Raw genomic sequence first — 21,643 nt, 5'->3', positions numbered from 1 at the left:
CACATATCGAAATTTGGGAATGATCTAGGGGGAATTACAAGTTTGGGTATAAAACTATTGTACATAAATATTGAGGGTAACACCTCACTCATTAAGTTCCTTGGCTCTTAAACGTACAATTTTTCAGATATCTTGATTTTAATTATACACAAATTTCAAATGCTTCCCCTGAAAATAAACATTTTTTCTGTGTTGTGAAAGTCTTCTTCCAAGCCAAAAAGATCTATTTAAATCTTTCGCGGCGTTCATGGTATAGCGGTGGAAGTAAATCGAGCAAGCCTCTTAACAAAATAACCCTGATACTGCAGGAGCGTTAACGCGATATCAAGCTATGAAACAGAACGCACTTCACTCTGAAGATATAGTACTGAGCTGTACTGCTAGCCATTAATATAGCATATCAAATAGGACGCCAAATAACACAACTGGTTTATTGGACGTAATACTTATCATGCATCGGTGACATGATTACGCGTATATAGAACATGGAGAAATCTTACTATGTGGCCCAACTTCGGGTGACAATAATTACTGCTACACGATGTGGCATTATGTGGAAGAGACTTTAGATGTCTGTCTGGGGTATCTCCGTCCATGTTGTTTCGATGCGTGCCCGAATTTAGTTCGTTGTGGCCGCGGGATGTCCTGTGGCAGGCTAACGGCCCTTACACACGACCGTTTTCCTGTCGTCGTTGTGGACTACAAAAATACGCTTCGATATCGCCAGCACGACCACTTCTGTAGTTCGGTATGACCACAATCTGTGGCTAGGCCAGCGTCAAAATGAGGTCCGGCCAGCTTCACCGCGTATGCAGTAATTTCTTTCGGCTAGTGGAACTTCGGTCATCCACTTTATGAATTCTGAAGAGGAGACTGTACTTCTTCTGCTCGTGCGATGACACAGAAAAAGAAGGAGAAAACGTGGAGAGTGTCGTTACATCCATTTGTGGAAGTCCGGCTATAGTTTGTGCAGTTTCATTCTTTATAGCACGAACTTTGCAATCATCAGGATAAGTTTTTCCAGTTCTTCAGAATGTCTAAAAAGTATTTCATTGAGCTACTACAGGAAATAGCACCAATTATTTCAAGGACAGATACTTTGATGAAGAAGGTCATATCGACATCATGATAACTGCCAGCGGGAACTTGTTACGATGTCACAGACATGTCGCCTTTGTGAAAAGGAATGCGCTGCAGTTGGGCTGTGGTCAGTGGACGGGATCGGCTACAACTGGCGATAGTGGTTCACATATGGTCGAGAAAGCATTCATCTTAAAATGAGAAGTGCTCTTCCCATTGCAGTATATGGTAACTGCAAAGCAGAGACAACCGACCACACATTAACCACTTTTTGCTGTCGACAATGACGGTAGAAAAACGTTCGTGTGTAAGAGCCCTAACTCCAACATCGCCACACGTAACGTTTCTTGGTAATTATACCAGTGATGTGGGCTAGATACGAGTGGGACTGAACTCCGATGACACTGCATATTATAACTCCAGCTGCCAGGCCAGTATGATGGCGCATATTGCAGAACTCGGCCAGGAGTGTGCCTTGGTGTCGCCAGACTCGGATGGTACCACCGTAGTACTTCGTCGGAGAAGGTGTTAGCATTCCATTCGTCCTTCCAGGCACGACGTTATACAAACCATTACAGCCGCAGGCGCCTGTGGTGAGCATTCAGTGGCAGCCGCCGTATTGGGCGCCTGGAAAAGATGCCCCGCTGCTGCAGACGGTGAAAAACCGTGAGTACCGAAGCAGATTGACGTGCCACATGCCTGACATCGTGAGCGAGGGTGTCTGATGAGACTGTACGGTCCATGATCACCAGGCGCATCACATCACCGACCTCGCGCTTGCTGGTGTGACGTGGTCGTTGGGTTCTGCACGGCACTCAGCTGGTCCCTCCTCGACCCACTGATCCCATATTCGTTCATTGCAGTTGCAATTCTTCCAATGCGGGAACACATTTCGCAGTGGGATAATAAAAAATCCAGACGGGCCATGATTCCCTGCGGTCAAAGGTGGACACCTGTTCATATGGTTGTCGTGTTCCTCGATGCAGCATGCTAACTCCGTCTGTGCACACGAACAGCAGGGAAACGCAGTGCCACTACCCTCAGAAGCTTTTCGTCCTTCTCTTATCAGTGTCGCCACTCAGTTGAACTACTAATCGTGCCATTATCCCACCCTGTTCTACGCGTTCTCTCAATGTGGGGTCCATGAAGTGCATCCATCTTGGTGTTGTAGTATTAATGGCCAGAATTGTATTTAAGTCTGTGATTGCTCAACGAGTTGGAGCTTTCCTTAAAGAGGTCAACACTGATTTTAGTTTCTCTAAGTTTTATTTCACATTAAGCCTCTGTGAAGCTACTTCAGTATCACCAATTAAGAAGTATGGGGATGAGATATTTGTAAGTAATTCTAATTTCACACTCTGCAACCGTGAAGTGACATGAATCTCGTAGTCTTCTGTCTGCATCTAGCTCTCAAGAAATGAAGTTGATGGTTCTTGTACGTATTATGATGTCAAGTGAGGATTAATCAAATACTTCTCCTCCTCCTCCTCCTACTACTACTACTACAGTACTACTACTTCGTACTAGTATCAGTGTGACGAGTGTACCGTGAATGGATGAATCAGCACAAATCATAGTATTAGTAGTAGTAGTGTACCATCTGCTGGTATATTCTTCTTCTTCCCCACTCCTTTCCATCCTGTCTCCATTAAGTCCTGTCTGGTAGACGGAAAATACATATGGTGTAGTAATAAGGTACGGCCAATCTTTCAGCAGGCATACACGTAGAAAAATAAAATATGTTATATGGACATGGGCTCGGAATAGCTTTATTTCCATGTTAGAACTGATTTTCTATAACTCAGCACAGTACATTAATCATAGGAAACACACGGGAGCAAAGCGTACCAACATACCTCTTACATGAAATGTTCAAAAGAGTTTCGTGTGGTATGCTGATACATTCTGTCCTCCTTAACAACAATTGACAACAATTGGCCACATCGGTTGTTTCATCACACTGAATTGAAAAGAATGAAAATTTTCATTATAATGTCTTCTGAGAGTTCTTGAAGTCTGTACTTCACTGTGTTATTGGAAAGAGAAATTTTAGACAATTTCTGCCGACTCCCTTCACCCAAAACTATATTTGCAGCTAATAACATACACGGCTTTACTAATGTTTCCCCAATTGTGTGTGCTCTTTTGTCTTTGGCAATCAGAAGAGCTAGTTCATATGATGCTTACACTGCTTTCTCATTTTCTTGGTTAAAAGTACCCGATGAATATAATTTCATACGTTTTAGTGAGTTGAGTTTAGATGAAAATTTTTTGTGGGTTTGTCTTTTAAGCCTGAATGATTCGTGTTTAAATGTCTCTCCAAACGCACGGGCCTCATCGCATCGTTACTCAGAACACAGTGGCAGATTACGCATTGAGGCTGTCGTATTCCGTTCCGTTCAACGACTGTGAAGCCATATTTAATGTAGTCATCATTGTACAGTCTCTTCTTGGACATCGTTATCAATTTTTTTAAGAGTCACAATATTAAATAACACAATTCACACAGTCGGCAGTGTTGCAGCAAAGCATACACAACACTCACAATAAACAACTTGACAGACACGTCCACTGCGAAAGTATACGAGGCACAGAATCAACAGTCGAAGGGCCTGGCCACTGATGGTCTATCGGCGATGTGTTGTCAAGGCCATTACTGTGCCACCTCTGATGGGACAGTTGTACTATATAGCTCTCACCAATTTGACTGCAAGGGAAAAATAAGAATGTGTAGGGGTGGGAACAGAGCATTCAAGGACGAGCTACCCACAAAACGAGTCTATATGCCGCAGGGTAAGAGGGAAGGGGGAAGTTCCACTACATTTGCTGCTTCTGAAACTCCGATATTCTTTGCTCTTCAGAGTTAATGTCGAATCCTGACTGTAGTAACTTATTGCCAGTTAAGATATTTGGTGAGAAAATGTCACTGTTTCATTAATTGCTGTGGTTAAACATTAATTAGTTGTAGCCCAAAATACCAGTAGGCCTACACAGAATTTCACGCTAGCCGTGAAAGCCTAACATGTTATATTAAATAAATTTATTATAATTTAGCCTACTATTATTGCCTTATCTCCTGTTGTTCTCGCTACTAGATCAATTTGATATAATGCCGGCATTTATACGATTACCTCCTTCATGTAATATATTTTGTTTATGAGAAAAACCTTGTACAGTATGTAACAATAATACTGGAAAATGAAAGCAACTACTACATAGTTGATGAGTTGAAAAATGACGCGTATGGTCATAGTTTACCTTCACGCAAGTAGGTCCACAAAGTGTGCAATTAAACGTGCGTTGAGTGGTCTTGTTCCCGCAACTGCTCTCAGGCTACATTTTGCTCCTCACAACACAGCACAATCCTTATTTCACCTCCAACCTCGCGGCTCCGCAGAGGTTTGTGCCGACAGTTGGCAATTACCAGTGCTTTTGGACGATTGACTTGGCCCGACAATCTCTTGGAGAGATTCGAAAAATGTTTATTACACAAAATTGTAATATTCGAGTTAAAATCACTTCACGCCCCCCAGGTTGGAAACCCCTGCTATTGATGTTATAATCAGAATTCATGTAATACTACGTTTCCTACTAGAATTTCATTGACTACTATTTCACTTATAGGTCATTTTTACGTAAACCAACTCTGCAAATATAAAATATATAATAACTGATTTCAGTGATCACAGTATATTAATCTTGGTTAATATTATACCCAAAATGTATGCCCAAAGAAATTGTGTACCGGTATCGCAACCTACAAAATACCATGTCTCATCTATGGAAAAATACATATCTCAAACGCCATTAATTATAAATGGTGATGGTAGCTCTGGTATCATAATACGTAGGTCGAGTCATAAGCCATGGCAACTATTTTTTTCTCGCGAACAAGAGACAATACGGAAAATCTAAGATATGCATTTGGAAACGTACGGTATGTAATCGTACTTGCGTATTATGCCACTAGATGGTGTATGGTCTAAGCATGCCCCCAAGTTCAGTGTGTGAGTGAGAGCGTCACAAAATGGAAGTCAACAAGCAGGAGCAACGAATGTTTATTAACATAGCAGTTCTCCGCGGCAGAAATGCACGCCAATGCCATACAGAGCTGCAGGAAGCAGTAGGTGTGCACGCCATACCCTATACAACAGTGGAGAGGTGGGTGGAGACGTTCAAACGGGGTAGAGTATCAACTGCCGATTTGCGCCTTCTCCACCACTGCCAATGCAGAGTGGAAACCTTGGGTGATTATTTCGAAGTTCGGACACCAGTGGAGACCTGTCCTTTGTACGTATTCTTGTGTATTTGCTGTTTATACCATAATAAAATAATGTTTACTAATGGCCTGTGATCTGTCAGTTTCCTACGAGAATCTCCTGAAGTCAGAATTTCTCTTCAGGCACTATGCATAAGTACATGCCCTATATTTCTAAATGCGTATCTCAGATTTTCCGTGTTGTCTCCTGTTCGCGAGAAAAAAATAGTTGCCATGGCTTACGACTCGACCCTCGTAAATACATTAATTATTTTAAAGTATGTACTGTTTTAGTTAAAAATGAATGTCTAAATCTAAATGAGAAATATAGACCTTTTTGTCCATGGTGTAGGTACTTCAGTGCTGTTAAATTTAGTCAGACAAAAAGTAATTTATATTAAAAAGTTAAAAGACAACAAAATAATGAGAAGTTAAATGGGAAGTGGCTATATTACCAAGCCGTTAATTCAAGACTATAAAGACATACATAATTAGAGTTACTAGAATAAAAAGAGATCTAGAAAATATATATTATATCAATAGGTTAAACAATACAAAAAATAATCGTAAAGTTATTAATATTATTTTAACAACTAATAACAGTAAAAAGGAAGAGACACAGTTGAACGTAAATTCTAAGTAGGTTATCGATTCAAGTCAATGACTCAAATTAATGAGTAATTTACTGATATAGGTATGTTTTTAGCTAAGAATATTCCTCCACCTAAATACCCTCATTTTGAACATGGTCCACTTAATGCCTTTATTTTTAACACCTACTAATGAAATTGAAATCGAGGAAGTAATAAATAATCTTAAAATAGTTGTAGTATTGATTGCGTTGTTATTATTAATATTCTTACAAAGGGAATTCCTAAATTTATTATAGGCTTACCTTTCATTACAATCAATCAATCAATCAATCAATCAATCAATCAATCAATCAATCAATCAATCAATCAATCAATCAATCAATCAATACTTATCTGCATTTAGGGCAGTCGCCCAGGTGGCAGATTCCCTATCTGTTGTTTTCCTAGCCTTTTCTTAAATGATTGCCAAGAAATTGGAAATTTATTGAACATCTCCCTTGGTAAGTTATTCCAATCCCTAACTCCCCTTCCTATAAACAAATATTTGCCTCAATTGGTCCTTTTGAATTCCAACTGTATCATCATATTGTGATCTTTCCTGCTTTTAAAGACACCATTCAAACTTATTCATCTACTGATGTCCTCCCACGCCATCTCTCCACTGACAGCTCGGAACATACCACTTAGTCGAGCAGCTCGTCTCCTTTCTCCCAAGTCTTCCCAGCCCAAATTTTGCAACATTTTTGCAACGCTACTCTTTTGTCGGAAATCGCCCAGAACAAATCGAGCTGCTTTTCTTTGGATTTCTTCCAGTTCCTGAATCAAGTAATCCTGGTGAGGGTCCCATACACTGGAACCATTCTCTAGTTGGTGCCTCACCAGAGACAAATATGCTCTCTCCTTTACATACTTACTACAACCCCTAAATACCCTCATAACCATGTGCAGAGATCTGTACCCTTTATTTACAATCATATTTATGTGATTACCCCAATGAAGATCTTTCCTTATATTAATACCCAGGTATTTACAACGATCCCCAAAGAGAACTTTGACCCCATCAACGCAGTAATTATAATTGAGGAGTTTTCCTATTTGTGATACTCACAACCTGACTTTTATCCCCGTTTATCATCATACCACTGCCTACTGTCCATCTCACAACATTATCGAGGTAATTTTGCAGTTGCTCACAATCTTGTGACTTATTTATTACTCTGTACAGAATAACATCATCTGCAAAAATCCTTATCTCTGATTCCACTTCTTTACACACATCATTGATATATATATAAGAAAGTATAAAGGTCCAATAATACTGCCTTGAGGAATTCCCCTCTTAATTATTACATGGGCAGGTAAAGCTTCACCTACTCTAATTCTCTGAGTTCTATTTTCTAGAAACAGATCCACCCATTCAGTCACTCTATTGTAAGTCCAACATTGCCAGTAGTCTCCCATGATCTACCCTATCAAATGTCTTAGACAGGTCAATCGCAATACAGTCCAATTGACCTCCTGAATCCAGGATATCTGCTATATCTTGCTGGAATCCTACAAGTGGAATAAACTTCAGTGGAATAAACTTTCCTAAACCCAAACTGCCTTCTATCAAACCAGTTATTAATTTCGCAAACATGTCTTATATAATCGGAAAGAATGCTTTCCCAAAAGCTTATGTGCAATCGATGTCAAACTGACTGGCCTGTAATTTTCAGTTTTATTCTATCACAATTCCTTTATATACAGGAGCTACTATATCAGCTCTCCATTCATTTGGTAAAGTTCTTTCATGCAAACAATAATCAAACAAGTACCGGTACTTCAGATATGGTACTCTATCCCAACCCATTGTCTTTAGTATATCCCCCGAAACCTTATCAATTCCAGCTGCTTTTCTAGTTTTCAACTTTTGTATCTTACTGTAAACGTCATTGCTGTCATAGGTAAATTTTAATACTTCTTACGTATTAGTCACCTTCTCTATCTGGACCTTATCCTTGTAACCAACAATTTTTACATACTGCTGACTGAATACTTCTGCCTTTTGAAGATCCTTGCATACACACTCCCGTTGTTCGTTAATGATTCCTGGAATGTCCTTCTTGGAACCTGTTTCTGCCTTAAAGTACCTATGCATACTCTTCCATTTTCACTAACATTTTTATGGCCACCAATTATGCTTGCCATCATGTTATCCTTAGCAAACTTCTTTGCTAGATTACAAAATTAGTTAATACTGGCTGAGGGTAAAGTACCAGCTAACCTTAAAATTACCGGTGTTGTACCAGCCTATATATAAATGCATAGATAAATTAAATGTTAGTAATTATGGACCAATCCTGGTATTAGTCTACTTCCTTTATCTAAGATTTTAGAACAAGTAGTTGAGGTTACTAGCTATTTTGCAAATAATAAATATTTTTATCAATTTCAATATGGTTTCCTACCTCACTCGAGTACCAGTAATGCTATTGAGGATATGAATAAACTGGAACAGTAATAAATTCTTAGTACTGATTGTAGATGAAACTCTATTATGAAGTAACTTGGCAGAGATAATCCCTGTGATTGGTATCCTTAGCACATAGAGGTATAAATTCTCTCGTAGGTTATTCAGGGGTATTTACTGTGCTCTTATTGAAAGCCACATCTCTTACATGATGTATTGCTGGGCGTGCTGTAATAAACAACTGTTTGAGAAGATAGAGATCCTTGGGAAGAGAGCATAAAAAGTCATTTTTCAAGATCCCATTCTGGCAACGACTAAATATTTGTATAAACATTGTGATATACCGTACATAATCACTTTCAAATCTCCTCATAAAGGCTTCTATTATTATGATACACGAACTTTAAAATACATTAGTCCGCTGAAACACATCAGTAATTACCAATTCGCAGATTCATAATCATGAAACAAAAATAATTTATAATATTCAACACAGTCAGATTCATTCTACTAGTTATGGGCAAAATTCTCTATCGCATATTTCTATAACTAAGTATAATTCACTTCCCAAAACTCGCAATATTTTACCAGCTTTATCTGTATTAAGAGTAATGTAGCTGAGTACATAAAGTAGTATAGTAATTATGTTCATGAAGCTTTGTCATTTCTTATCTATTGCACAACATTACCTTTTATATTTTATTTTGTAATTTCATTGTGAAACGTAGCCGTCATTGTAATTCCTCTTCATTGCACCAATAAGATGTTTTAGGAGCCATAGTAGAAGCGAGTGTACATTTCCCATATGGTGGCACATTTATTTGGATCGAGGTCTGGATATAACTTATTTTATGAATAAGTCAGTACGTATTAATTTACATGTTTGATAATGTTGACAATTTCACTTCAATTTTATACAATACTTTACTTATTTTCTTGAATTTAAAGAGGAAAATCTTGGAAATACAACAGTTGATACGTTGATATTTTAATATCCAGTTCTTCATTCGCAAATATCACTTCCATCATAAAGACTACAAGATGCTAAATGTTAACTTTAAAGCAGAAAATGCTAAATTTAATTTTTAATTACTAAATTTTTAAATGCAAAATATCATAAATGTACAGTCTGTAACACCCATTCTGTCTCTCTCTCTCTATCACTTACCGTTGAGGTATTTTGATCTACCTACAACCTGAGCTGATTTTATAGTTTCAACCTTCATAATGGCTGGTTGCGAGGCTGCCTCTTCAGGTACTGATTTCTGGTAGTTTCTTTCGTTGGAAGTTGTTTCCTGCAACAACAGACAATTAATTGTCTATGAATATAAAACGTGAATTCTAACACTTTACTAGTTCTCAAATGACGTGCTGCGGATTTGTATGACTGTGACACGAAAAAACACAAAAACGAAGTTATTAAAATAGAAACGTACGACCATCTCGAAAAGAGGCATACGTTTTTACATATTACTTTTGGTAATGTTACTAATTACTATTATAGAAGTATCAAAATATTGGCCTAATACAGACTCCAGTAGTTGAAAATGTTTAATCACTAACTGGTCCCTATAAAAATCGATTGGAAATATGGATTTGTTTAATACTGATCAATCGGCCAGCATTGGGAGGAAACGTTGACAAACACAACTGTAAATCTTCTTCTTCTTCTTCTTCTTCTTCTTCTTCTTCTTGGCCTAGTCCTAACTGCTTGGGGTCGGCACTATACGTGCATTAACTCAAATTTTACGGCTGGGTGCATTTTCTGATTCCAATAGTATGTGGAGGGATATATTCACTTCTAGCTGTAGAACCCGTTTTTGACTGGACATTCATATAGCATGTGCAAAAGTTATCTAACTCCCCCAGCTACTTCCCGCCGATATTCAGGCATAATGTTTTACGTAGGAAGCTGCAGTAATCCAATGTAAAGGCAGTCCTTCCTTCCTTCATGACTCCCTCTTGTCTTTATTTTCCATAAAGTTTGTTGTGTAATGCTTTCCGACAGGACGAATGACATAGGTATTTAGCGTGAATAATAACTATTTTTAGCCTAGACTGTAGTACCTTATTCCCAGACTTTGATGCAAGTGTGTAATGGACTAGTATAACTTGGAAAACAATTTCTAAACCCATGGGTATATTGTGAAAATATCGAGCTCCATTAGTAGGTATTATTATTATTATTATTATTATTATTATTATTATTATTATTATTATTATTATTATTATTATTATTATTATTATTATTATTATTATTATTATTATATATAATTCGCTGGGGCCATCAAGGACCACGTTAAGTCTTGTTGCATTTGACACTGAACTTGGCCTTCTTTAGAGCCCAACATTCCCTCATTCTTTGCGAGTGGGCCTGCTTACGCTCCACTGTCCAACGGGCACCATGTCTTCTCTTCGGCTGCTCGTCTCGGTTTAGCCCGTTCGTCAATATTTTCTTGCGGAAGAGATCTCTGTTAAGGGCGTCTTCAGCTGAGATATGTAGCATTTGCAGGTCTTCTTTGGTATTTCTAAACCAGGGAATTGTGGTTTTGGGGTTTGAATAAAAAAAGTGAAAGATTTCTTTAGTTAACTTTCTTCCGTCCATTCTTTTCAGATGACCGTAAAATCGTGCCCGTCTTTTTCTGATCGTGTCGGTAATTTTCTCTATTTTGCTGTAGACTTCCTTGTTGGATCTCTTTTGATGGATTCCATTTATGTACTTTGATCCCAAGATTCCTCTCACAATTTTGAGTTCTCTTTTCTCCAGTTCTTCAAGGAGTCCTTTGTTGGCATTTAGAGACAGGGTTTCGGCTGCATATAGAACTACTGGCTTCAGAACTGTTTCATAGTGACGTATCTTGGTGTTTTGGGAAGGCATTTTTTGTTGTAGATTGTGCGGGATGTTTGGTAGGCTATTTCCAGTTTGCGTACTCGCTCCTGAAGTGCTTCTTTGTCCAGTCCATTTTTCATGATGATCTCACCCAGGTATTTGAATTTGTCTACTCGGGTGATGTCCCCGTATTTTGTATGGAGTTTTGGTGGAGCCTCTTTGATGTTAGTCATTACTTCTGTTTTCTCAAACGATATCTGCAAACCAGTTTGTTCGGCAATTTCCTTTAAAATTTCAACTTGAGCTCTAGCGGTTTCTATGTCGTTTGAGAGAACAGCAATATTATCGGCAAATGCTAAGCAGACTGTTGCGATCCCCTTGGATTTGGTTCCTATTCTCAATGGACTGTAGTTGGTTTCCTGTAATCTCACCCGCCAGGTTCTGATGATCTTTTGAAGAACACAGTTCAAGAGTATCGGGGATAGCCCATCACCTTGTCGGACTCCTGTTTTGATGTCAAAGGAATGCGAGACACATCCGTGGAACTTCACCTTGGATTTTGTATCGGTCAGGGTAGCTCTAATTAATGCCAGCAGTTTCAAATCAACTCCAAATTCATTTAAGATGTTTAGCAGGACTTCCCGGTCAATGGAGTCGTACGCTTTCTTAAAGTCCACAAAGACAGACACATACTGCTTGGACCTTAGTGTACAATATCTGATGATCGTTTTGAGATTTTGGATCTGTTCAGCTGTTGAGCGACCTTTTCTGAACCCTGCTTGGTATTCACCTATTTGATGTTCGACTTGTGCTTCCAAACGCTCCAGGATGGCAAGTGATAGAATTTTGTAAGTCACGGGTAGCAAAGATATTCCTCTGTAGTTGTTGATGATCTTCATGCTGCCTTTTTTGTGTAATGGATGGATCAAAGCTATTTTCCAATCTTCGGGTAGGGTCTCCTTGTTCCAAATTTCTTCTATTTGCTTTTGAAAGATATCAAGTGATTCCTCTGGGGCATATTTCCATAGTTCTGCTACTACTGAGTCTTCCCCCGGCGCTTTGTTATTTTTGAGACGGGCAATGTGGCGCTTGATTTCATCTCTGTCGGGTGGTCTGGAATCTGGGTACCTGAGTAAGGGTTCCTTGGTCTCAATGGCGCTTTGAGGTTTAGAGCAATTAAGTAAATTCTTGAAGTAATCTGCCAGAATGCTGCAATTTTCTTCATTTGATGTCGCCAGTGTGCCGTCCTTTCGCTCAAAGCATAGAGATGGTGGTTTATAGCCAGTGAGTTTGCGTTTGAAGGCTCTGTAGTACTCTCTGCTTTCATTCTTCCTAAAGTTTTGTTCTATCTTTTCAATGAGAGATTTTTCGTATTTACGTTTCTCAGTTCTGAACACCCTAGCTGCTTGGGCACGTTGGGTTTTGTAGGTTTCCCAATCATTTTCTGATTTCGTAGAGTAGTACTGTTTCCACGCATTGAGTCTTTCTTGGAGGACTGATTCGCAGGTACCATTCCACCAGGCATGCTTTTTGCCTCTCTTGATTTCTGCAACGTCTTTGGCGGCCTCAACAAGGAGACTTTTGGCGTTGTTAAAGTCACAGTCATTTGGTCTAGCCTTCTCCTGGAACTCCTCGACCCTTTGCCGAAGTTTATCATTGTCGAAGCGTGTGATCTGTTTGGTTGTCTTCCTTGTGTTTGCGGGAATTGGTTTGAATTTGATAAGAGACATATAATGATCTGAGGCCACATTGATGCCTTTCTTTACCTTGACATTCATAATCTCTGGGCTGTTTCTCCTGGAGATTGCAACATGATCAATTTGGAACTCTCCGAGAGCTTGGACGGGAGAACGCCAAGTCATTTGCTTTCTGGGTAGATGGCGAAAGTGGGTCGACATGACCTGCAGGTTGTGATTTTCGCAAATGGACACCAGTCTGTTGCCGTTGGGATTGGTTCTTTTGTGAGCAGGGTAATTTCCTATAACTCTCTTGTACTTCTGTTCACGACCTAGTTGGGCATTGAAGTCACCCAAAAGAAGCTTGACATGGTGTTTGGGGATTTTGTTTAATTTTTCATGCAGTAGGTCCCAGAAATTATCAACTTCGTCTGGATCAGACTTGTTCTTATCGTTTGTAGGAGCATGTGCGTTAACTAGGGCGTAGGTTTTGTTCGCGCATTTAATTGTGAGTATAGACAATCTGTCATTCACAGGTTCGAAATTTGCAACCGATTTAAGGATCTTGGTTCTAACAGCAAACGCGGTTCCAAGCATCACAGCTCCATTGAGGATTCCTCTTTGCGCTTTGCTCTTGAAAAATCGGTAGCCTTCGGATTCAAAAATCTCTTCATCTGGGTACCTTGTTTCCTGTAGGGCCATTATGGATATCTGATTTTCGTGAAGAGCTTTGGTGAGGGTTTTCAGCTTGCCAGTTTGTGTAAGTGAATTTATGTTGAAAGTTGCTAGAAAGGTTTTAGATTTTGGCCTGAGTTTTTGACTCTTCGGGGTACACCGAGACGCTCCGACTCGTCTCTTGCATGATGTCGAGTCTCCCCCAGAATCCGAACGAGACTCGTGCGCCGTGGCGTTCACGACGAGGGATTTATCCGAAGATTTACCCCCTGGGTTATGTTTCTTGAAATGTTGTGCCATCATGCTTTTTGACTTTGCTTTGGACGGGTAACCATCCTTTTACAACTAGGGTTGTTAGCCCTAGAGGTTGCCTCAAGATATTTTCTGGCTTCTGGTCATTTACCAGTCTTCGCCGTAACCCTGGCAAGGGACCAGTTTCTTTTTACGGTGGTATTTTATTTCCCTACTGCCCTCTGATTCTGCTGGCGGCAGAGCCAGCGAGCTTCCCCAATTCCAATGGGACGCGCCCGATGGAGGTAACCGGTAAATCCCCACACGGGTATTATTATTATTATTATTATTTTTATTATTATTATTATTATTATTATTATTATTATTATTATCTACGTAGCTATGTACAACAGGTCGTCAGTACGGACTTCGTTTGGTTTGAAACGTAGTCATATCATTTATTATTTGTGTGTTGTATGATCTTTCTTGTGTAACAAAACATGAGAGGTTATGTTACGATACGTCTGCTGTATGTATATTAATAAGACTTTATTTAATATAAGAACACATAATTAATAGTAGTATATAATATATTATTACCTGTAAATATGATGTGTAAATCCGATGTAATGCTGTGCAACACAGAGTAAGGTTCCAGAACAACGCACCTTTTTCACTACAGTTTTATAGATCATTCTATCCATTTGTACATAGGTTATTGGAGACTCGAGAAGATACGAGGAAAACATGTTGTGTCCTACTTTTCTAGAAGCCTGGCCAGGTAAGTTATATAAAGAGACAGTCTTGGGTTGTTGAGTTGAGTTAGCGAGTTGTTAGCGAGAGTCGCTAGTCGAATCCAGTGTGTGAACTCATGTTGTGATTTTGTTGTGTTGGTAGTTGGTTGACATGGTAATGCAGCAGTCAAGTGTTATGTTCAAAATGTTGGTTTGTTACTGTGCGTGTATAATGTGTATATAATTTGTAAATAAAACAGTGTAGGCTACACAATTGAATGCATCTCGTGTGTGCGTCCCTGTGAATACGATAACTTTACATACCGATTTTCATTCAGTTCTGTTCACCCATTTTCTCCTGGTTCGGCGTTGATATGAACTTGGCAACAAAAATTGAAATTCATAAATATCTCCGTTATCATAGCCGGTACGGTAAAATGTATAAGTCATAAATGACCGGAAATGTAATTCTATATCACATTAGTTATGTAGTATTTATCGATAGGACCACTAATAACATATATATTTGAGGATAAAATTTTAAGCTCTTCCCTAAACTACTATCCCACTATCGGCAGCCCTGAAAATGGTTTTCCGTGGTTTCCCATTTTCACACCAGGCAAATGCTGGGGCTGTACCTTAATTAAGGCCACGGCCGCTTCCTTCCAACTCCTAGGCCTTTCCTATCCCATCGTCGCCATAAGACCTATCTGTGTCGGTGCGACGTAAAGCCTCTAGCAAAAAAAAAACTACCATTTCGCACAGCGTGAATAAAATTATTCTAGCCTAGATTTTAGTACCTCATTCTATGACTTCACACACCGATTTTCATTACATTTTCTTCCGCCATATTCTCGTGATGCCCGAACATACATACATACAGACAGATAGACACGAGAGAAAATCAAATATGCATCTCCTTGTTACTGTGGATACCACCGATACAGAAATATCATTATTTTTAGATACTGAGCAATCTAAAGGCAAAACTGTTATTATATATATATTGTACCAGGAAATGCCCGTACTTTAGAGCTTGAAGAGCATGAGATGAGCGCAAGGCGTGTATGATACATTAAATTAGAGCGGGTACATAGAGTGAGAGGGCTTTACTTCGAATGTAGTTCGTGTTTATTTAAAACTGCTGATTTATTAAACAAAGTCAAGATTATATCACCTCAGTACAGTTGGAGATCAGTTAGGCACGATGTGCTTCCGTCCTGCTGCTGGCGAATGCTGCTCCTCCCGTCCTCACCATGGAACATCTCTCGACATCACGGGACCACGTACCAATTACTTGAGGGCTGCTCTGGACGGTCTTGAAGTTCCCGATGTTCCGGAAGGTCTCAGAGTTCAAGTTACAGGTTTCGCTCACGTGGAATAATGGAGCAAGCACATGTATAAGTCCCCTGGACTTCTAGGATGGACGAGTAAGGAGGTGTAATTATTTATAATTGATTTTCACTGTTCCCATGAAGGGATAAAAGGAATGCTCATATTTCGTGTTGAATGCCAATGGAATCAAACACGAGACAATTCTTTAAAATGAATTGCACTCATTTCTGACTTGAGACGAAAAACAAGATTGTAGCAGCTAAATGTTAATGAAATCAAATCTGCACACTTCCTAACATCACTTGCACTTGTGAAATTAAGCACACAAGAAACAAAGGTAATTCGTGCACTAAATGTTTGGAGAACTGAGGACGCAAACGCTCGTCAGGTCCTCCAGCATTTCAAGATCATTTTGATTCTATTTACAGTTATTTGGAGAGTCTATTCATTGGAATGAACACTGCTAGATGCCATAGGAATATTATTCACACTGAGTTAAAGGACAATCACATCAACTGTGTGTTAGAAGTAAAATGCCTGACATGTGAAATTAATCCCGTTCACAAACACCTTTACATGTATATATGACACTGTTAGAATGCAAACTATTCAGCGAAATTAGTCTCGTTCATTCGTAAGATTGTGATTAAAGGCGTGGAATAATATTGTTAACTCAGTCTCCGAATAGTGAAAATTAGTTCCGTTCACACATTGTTCTAAGTTCACAAATGATGTGAAACTATTTCACACGAAGACTAACACTGTCGAGTTTGGATACAGGAGCTCTCGTTGCGCGCAAACAGAGGGTGAAGTTCTAAGTACAGCGTGGCCTTGGTATCGCGCTCTCTATCGTGGAAGGGAGAACGAGAGAGAACGCTATGTTCAACTGCTGCGTGTGTCTGTAGGCGCGGTTTTATTTACAGGGTTTTAACTTGAGAACTGCATAATACCGCCAATTTCCCTGCCTATTCTTGGATACCAACCCACAAATTTTGCGGCCTAAGTAATAGTAATAATAAAGAAAGTTCGTCACATGCCCAAGAAAATTACAAGTAATTCATCAATAAAATCGGCATAATTTGTAGCATTTGATAATTGTAAGGAGATGAATTACTTATCGAGCACATTCTTAATGACGCACTTAAGATAGCCGTGCAGTGGTGGAGGCCAGATGTTTCTAGTACTTATCTCAATGCGGAAAGGGGAGTCCCCATACCCCCTCCCTCGCGCGCTGAAATGAAAGAAAATGCTTTAGAAATGATCAGTAAACCTGTAATGCGGTTTAAACGAAAAGAGATCAGTAGATAGAGAGATAGTAGATAGATAGTAGATAGAGGATGCCAAGATTCGCCTCTGAAAGACGATTATTAGCGGAGCGATTTTTCGAATGTGGGAGGAATTTCCCCCTCCATAGCAGACTATCCTAGTCATCCATAAAAGGAACCCTATGAGGTCCATCGATACTCAGTATACTCAGTATTGTTCCAGCCAGAGGCTTACTCTATGTTAGTCCGATACGCAGTCTTTTTCACAATGCAGCTACAGTTTCTTTGTGTGAAGTTACAGCCGTTGTGTGTGGATGTGCGAAATACGAATTTCATTATTCAGTAAGGGAATGCAGACAAGTAAATTATTTCAGGCTAAATGAATATAATTCATTTAGAGCGGATTGCGCTGCTTGAAACAGTCATGACGTAATGAGTTAGTGAGTATAGAGAACCAGTGATCATTGCACCATAATTGACGCATGTGCAGTTATCATAGGCAATACACGTAATAAAGTAGACGTTGTCAGAGTAGCCAGGAAAGTGAACCATCAGTGAAGAGTGACGCTCAATTAGGAGTACATACATCAGTGAATATCTCTTTCTATAATGAACGGGGATCGAGTAGCGGTCTTCCATCTCAAGCTTATGATTGGATCTATCAGTGCCGTATTATTTTGATGTCATATAAGCATTGCTTCAAGTAACACAGCTCCTAATTCTGGTGGCATGTATGTGAGTGCTCCTCGAACCCAGGATTTACAGCATCGAGATCGCGCCTGTGTGCCAGCCGGATTCCTGTGTGAAGAGAGCGTGAAACGTTCAGTGGCTGGATGTAGCAGTTCCAGGACATCATGAAGTCAACGCGGAACGAGTTGAGCCCAGGACCCTCTACTAGCGAGACGGCAGCTATGGATAACTAAATCCATATGGGTGCCGCCAGGTGATAGCAGGTTACACACCAAAATGATAAGTACACTGACTGACAGAGCAAATGCAACACCAAGAAGGAGTGGTCAGAACTTTATGCCAATTGCAGGGTAGACTGGCGTCACTGAGGTATGCTCATGATGTGAAATGCGCCGCTGTGCTGCGCACGTAGCGAACGATAAATGGGACACGGCGTTGGCGAATGGCCCACTTCGTACCGTGATTTCTCAGCCGACAGTCATTGTAGAACGTGTTGTCGTGTGCCACAGGACACGTGTATAGCTAAGAATGCCAGGCCGCCGTCAACGGAGGCATTTCCAGCAGACAGACGACTTTACGAGGGGTATGGTGATCGGGCTGAGAAGGGCAGGTTGGTCGCTTCGTCAAATCGCAGCCGATACCCATAGGGATGTGTCCACGGTGCAGCTCCTGTGGCGAAGATGGTTGGCGCAGGGACATGTGGCACGTGCGAGGGGTCCAGGCGCAGCCCGAGTGACGTCAGCACGCGAGGATCGGCGCATCCGCCGCCAAGCGGTGGCAGCCCCGCACGCCACGTCAACCGCCATTCTTCAGCATGTGCAAGACACCCTGGCTGTTCCAGGCTGTTCCAATATCGACCAGAACAATTTCCCGTCGATTGGTTGAAGGAGGCCTGCACTCCCGGCGTCCGCTCAGAAGACTACCATTGACTCCACAGCATAGAAGTGCACGCCTGGCATGGTGCCGGGCTAGAGCGACTTGGATGAGGGAATGGCGGAACGTCGTGTTCTCCGATGAGTCACGCTTCTGTTCTGTCAGTGATAGTCACCGCAGACGAGTGTGGCGTCGGCGTGGAGAAAGGTAAAATCCGGCCGTAACTGTGGAGCGCCCTACCGCTAGACAACGCGGCATCATGGTTTGGGGCGCTATTGCGTATGATTCCACGTCACCTCTAGTGCGTATTCAAGGCACGTTAAATGCCCACCGCTACGTGCAGCATGTGCTGCGGCCGGTGGCACTCCCGTACCTTCAGGGGCTGCCCAATGCTCAGTTTCAGCAGGATATTGCCCGCCCACACACTGCTCGCATCTCCCAACAGGCTCTACGAGGTGTACAGATGCTTCCGTGGCCAGCGTACTCTCCGGATCTCTCACCAATCGAACACGTGTGGGATCTCATTGGACGCCGTTTGCAAACTCTGCCCCAGCCTCGTACGGACGACCAACTGTGGCAAATGGTTGACAGAGAATGGAGAACCATCCCTCAGGACACCATCCGCACTCTTATTGACTCTGTACCTCGACGTGTTTCTGCGTGCATCGCCGCTCGCGGTGGTCCTACATCCTACTGAGTCGATGCCGTGCGCATTGTGTAACCTGCATATCGGTTTGAAATAAACATCAATTATTCTTCCGTGCCGTCTCTGTTTTTTCCCCAACTTTCATCCCTTTCGAACCACTCCTCCTTGGTGTTGCATTGTCACTGTCAGTCAGTGTACATTCCAATGGTATCTTAGCATGAAATTTGTTAAATTTGTAGGTAAAATTTAGCAGCATGCATTTTGATTTTATATATAATGTGTAGGTAACGAAATATACGACTTTCAATGGGGTAGAATTGTGTTTCATTAGTTTATATTTCTTGTCTTCTATGTGATTATTGGGTAACCACAAAGTTATTTCCGGGAATTTGCATGAACTAGTGTATAAGGTCCCATAGCTTGTTACGTGTTTTAGTGAAGCATTCGTATATGGTTTGGGCTTAGATAATTCGGCGGACTTCACAATCCTTTCCAATTTCAATCAGCTGGTATGGATCTTCTAAAATTTCGAATATAGATTGTTCAGATGCTCCACAACTTTCATCCATGAATACGGTTACTCCTCCTTTAGTTTGAGGATACTGACGAGTGGAGAAAGGATGCGATTGACTCGAAGTGCGAACCAAAGACCTAGACAGATATGCGATATATGTTAAGTCCCTGTTGGTAAGATCATCTCCATGTGTTTGAATAACGTGGATATTATGTACACGAGTGTGAAATTGAGGGCAAACCACATATGTGAGAACGTGCAGGATTGGAATGAGGAATAATAATAATAATAATAATAATAATAATAATAATAATAATAATAATAATAATAATAATAATAATAATAATAATATTGAGGTAAGCCAGCATTGAAATTGGCCGAGATATTGAGATAGACTGATTATATGTGAAGAATACCCATGAGGTTATATGCCTAGAAAGCACACAATAATTGAATTAAGAATGACTTGTTTGTTCCGGATGAAAGTGTTGTGTCTCCTCAGCTGTGTTGGGAAGCTTGGCAGTGTTCGAAGCAATTGATTTATGGTCTCTGAATGGAGGATAACAGAAAGTGAATTCTAGACCCTCAGCTGCTTGTCCCGCTAGATATCTGTCGGTAGCCTGCACAATGTAACCTGCATAGATTGTTGCTCTTTTCACATTTTACTGAAATATTCACTTGTTAATAATTTGTTTTACCATCGCTAGGTTGTGTGTTTCACTGAGCCGATAGGTGATGTACTCCTCCAATTAGGGTATTTAAATAAGACCGTAGTAGGAATTCTTCGGATAGCACCTTGAAGTCAAGATGGCGTGGTTCGATAACCGACTGGTATCGAAGTCCTTGGATCGACAACGGAAGACCTGAAAGGGATCAAAGATTTTTGGAGAGCACTGAAGTGTGTTTATTGCGTATTTACAGGGATAATGCTCCACAATATTATGTGTTTATTATTTGTGTATTGTGTAAGTGTATGTTGGTTTCTGTGGAATTACAGGCTAACCAACGTCGTGTGTCCGCCTCGTAAATATTAGAATAAGTTATAACCCCGGTGGAACACGTACATTCGATTGTGTGATAATATTTAATGTGATAATTTAGACCTTATTAGCGACAGGATATCACAGGATATCAGCATTAAGGTAAAAGGGACAGATCACTGTCAATTTGTAGTGAAATTGTATACATGCACTGTTAAATGAGTTTGGTTTGGGAATGCCAGAATGAGATTCAGGAGCGATCATCGAACTGATAAAGACATTTAACGGTATTACCCATTCGATAAAATTCAGTGTATTATATTTTAAAAATTGCTACGCAGACAATCATGTGGCATTTCTCGTGTGTGAAAAACTTTCACTAATGATTCTCTCAGTGATTAAAAATGTGCTTTTAAATTTGGAAAAATCTATTCATATTATTTAGTAAATTAGCGTATTCCTCTTACTATAGTGCCCTACTTTCAAGACATTCAGATCACATGCCCACTTTAATTTAACGAACCGGACCATTGAATCGTATACTTTCGAGCGTAGGCGTTGTGCTGAATGAAAGTAGGGAGGATGCGACTTCGATGCCCGGGTTTGTTTTCTCCGAAGTTCTTCATCCGTAAGATTTCCATTCTATGATATATTTGTGAAGTAAGATCTTATACTTATTACTCTGTCGAGGCCTGGGCAGGTACAGTATGTATAGATTGGGTGTTTCTGTGGTGTTTTATAGTGTAATGTGTTGTATACCAAATGAAGATGTGTAGTAATAAGAACCCAAACAATCAAACCCCGCGGTAGA

At 40.3% G+C, this 21,643-nt stretch overlaps 1 protein-coding gene across 5 annotated transcripts in view; it reads right to left on the bottom strand.

Annotated features, from left to right (window-relative positions):
- bgm (bubblegum) overlaps nucleotides 1–21,643 on the bottom strand; it is a 514,443-nt gene that overhangs the window by 199,265 nt on the left and 293,535 nt on the right. For all 5 annotated transcript variants that reach the window (XM_067140465.2, XM_067140469.2, XM_067140466.2 and 2 more), the window contains exon 3: nucleotides 9,552–9,678. In XM_067140465.2, the coding sequence (XP_066996566.2) occupies nucleotides 9,552–9,678 (127 nt within the window). The remainder of the gene's footprint in view (nucleotides 1–9,551; nucleotides 9,679–21,643) is intronic.

The sequence above is a fragment of the Anabrus simplex genome, chromosome 2 (assembly GCF_040414725.1).
Source record: "Anabrus simplex isolate iqAnaSimp1 chromosome 2, ASM4041472v1, whole genome shotgun sequence".
NCBI classification, from domain to species: Eukaryota; Metazoa; Arthropoda; class Insecta; order Orthoptera; family Tettigoniidae; genus Anabrus; species Anabrus simplex.
The sequence above is the reverse complement of the archived record's forward strand: the minus strand, read 5'-3'. Positions and strand labels throughout refer to the sequence as shown.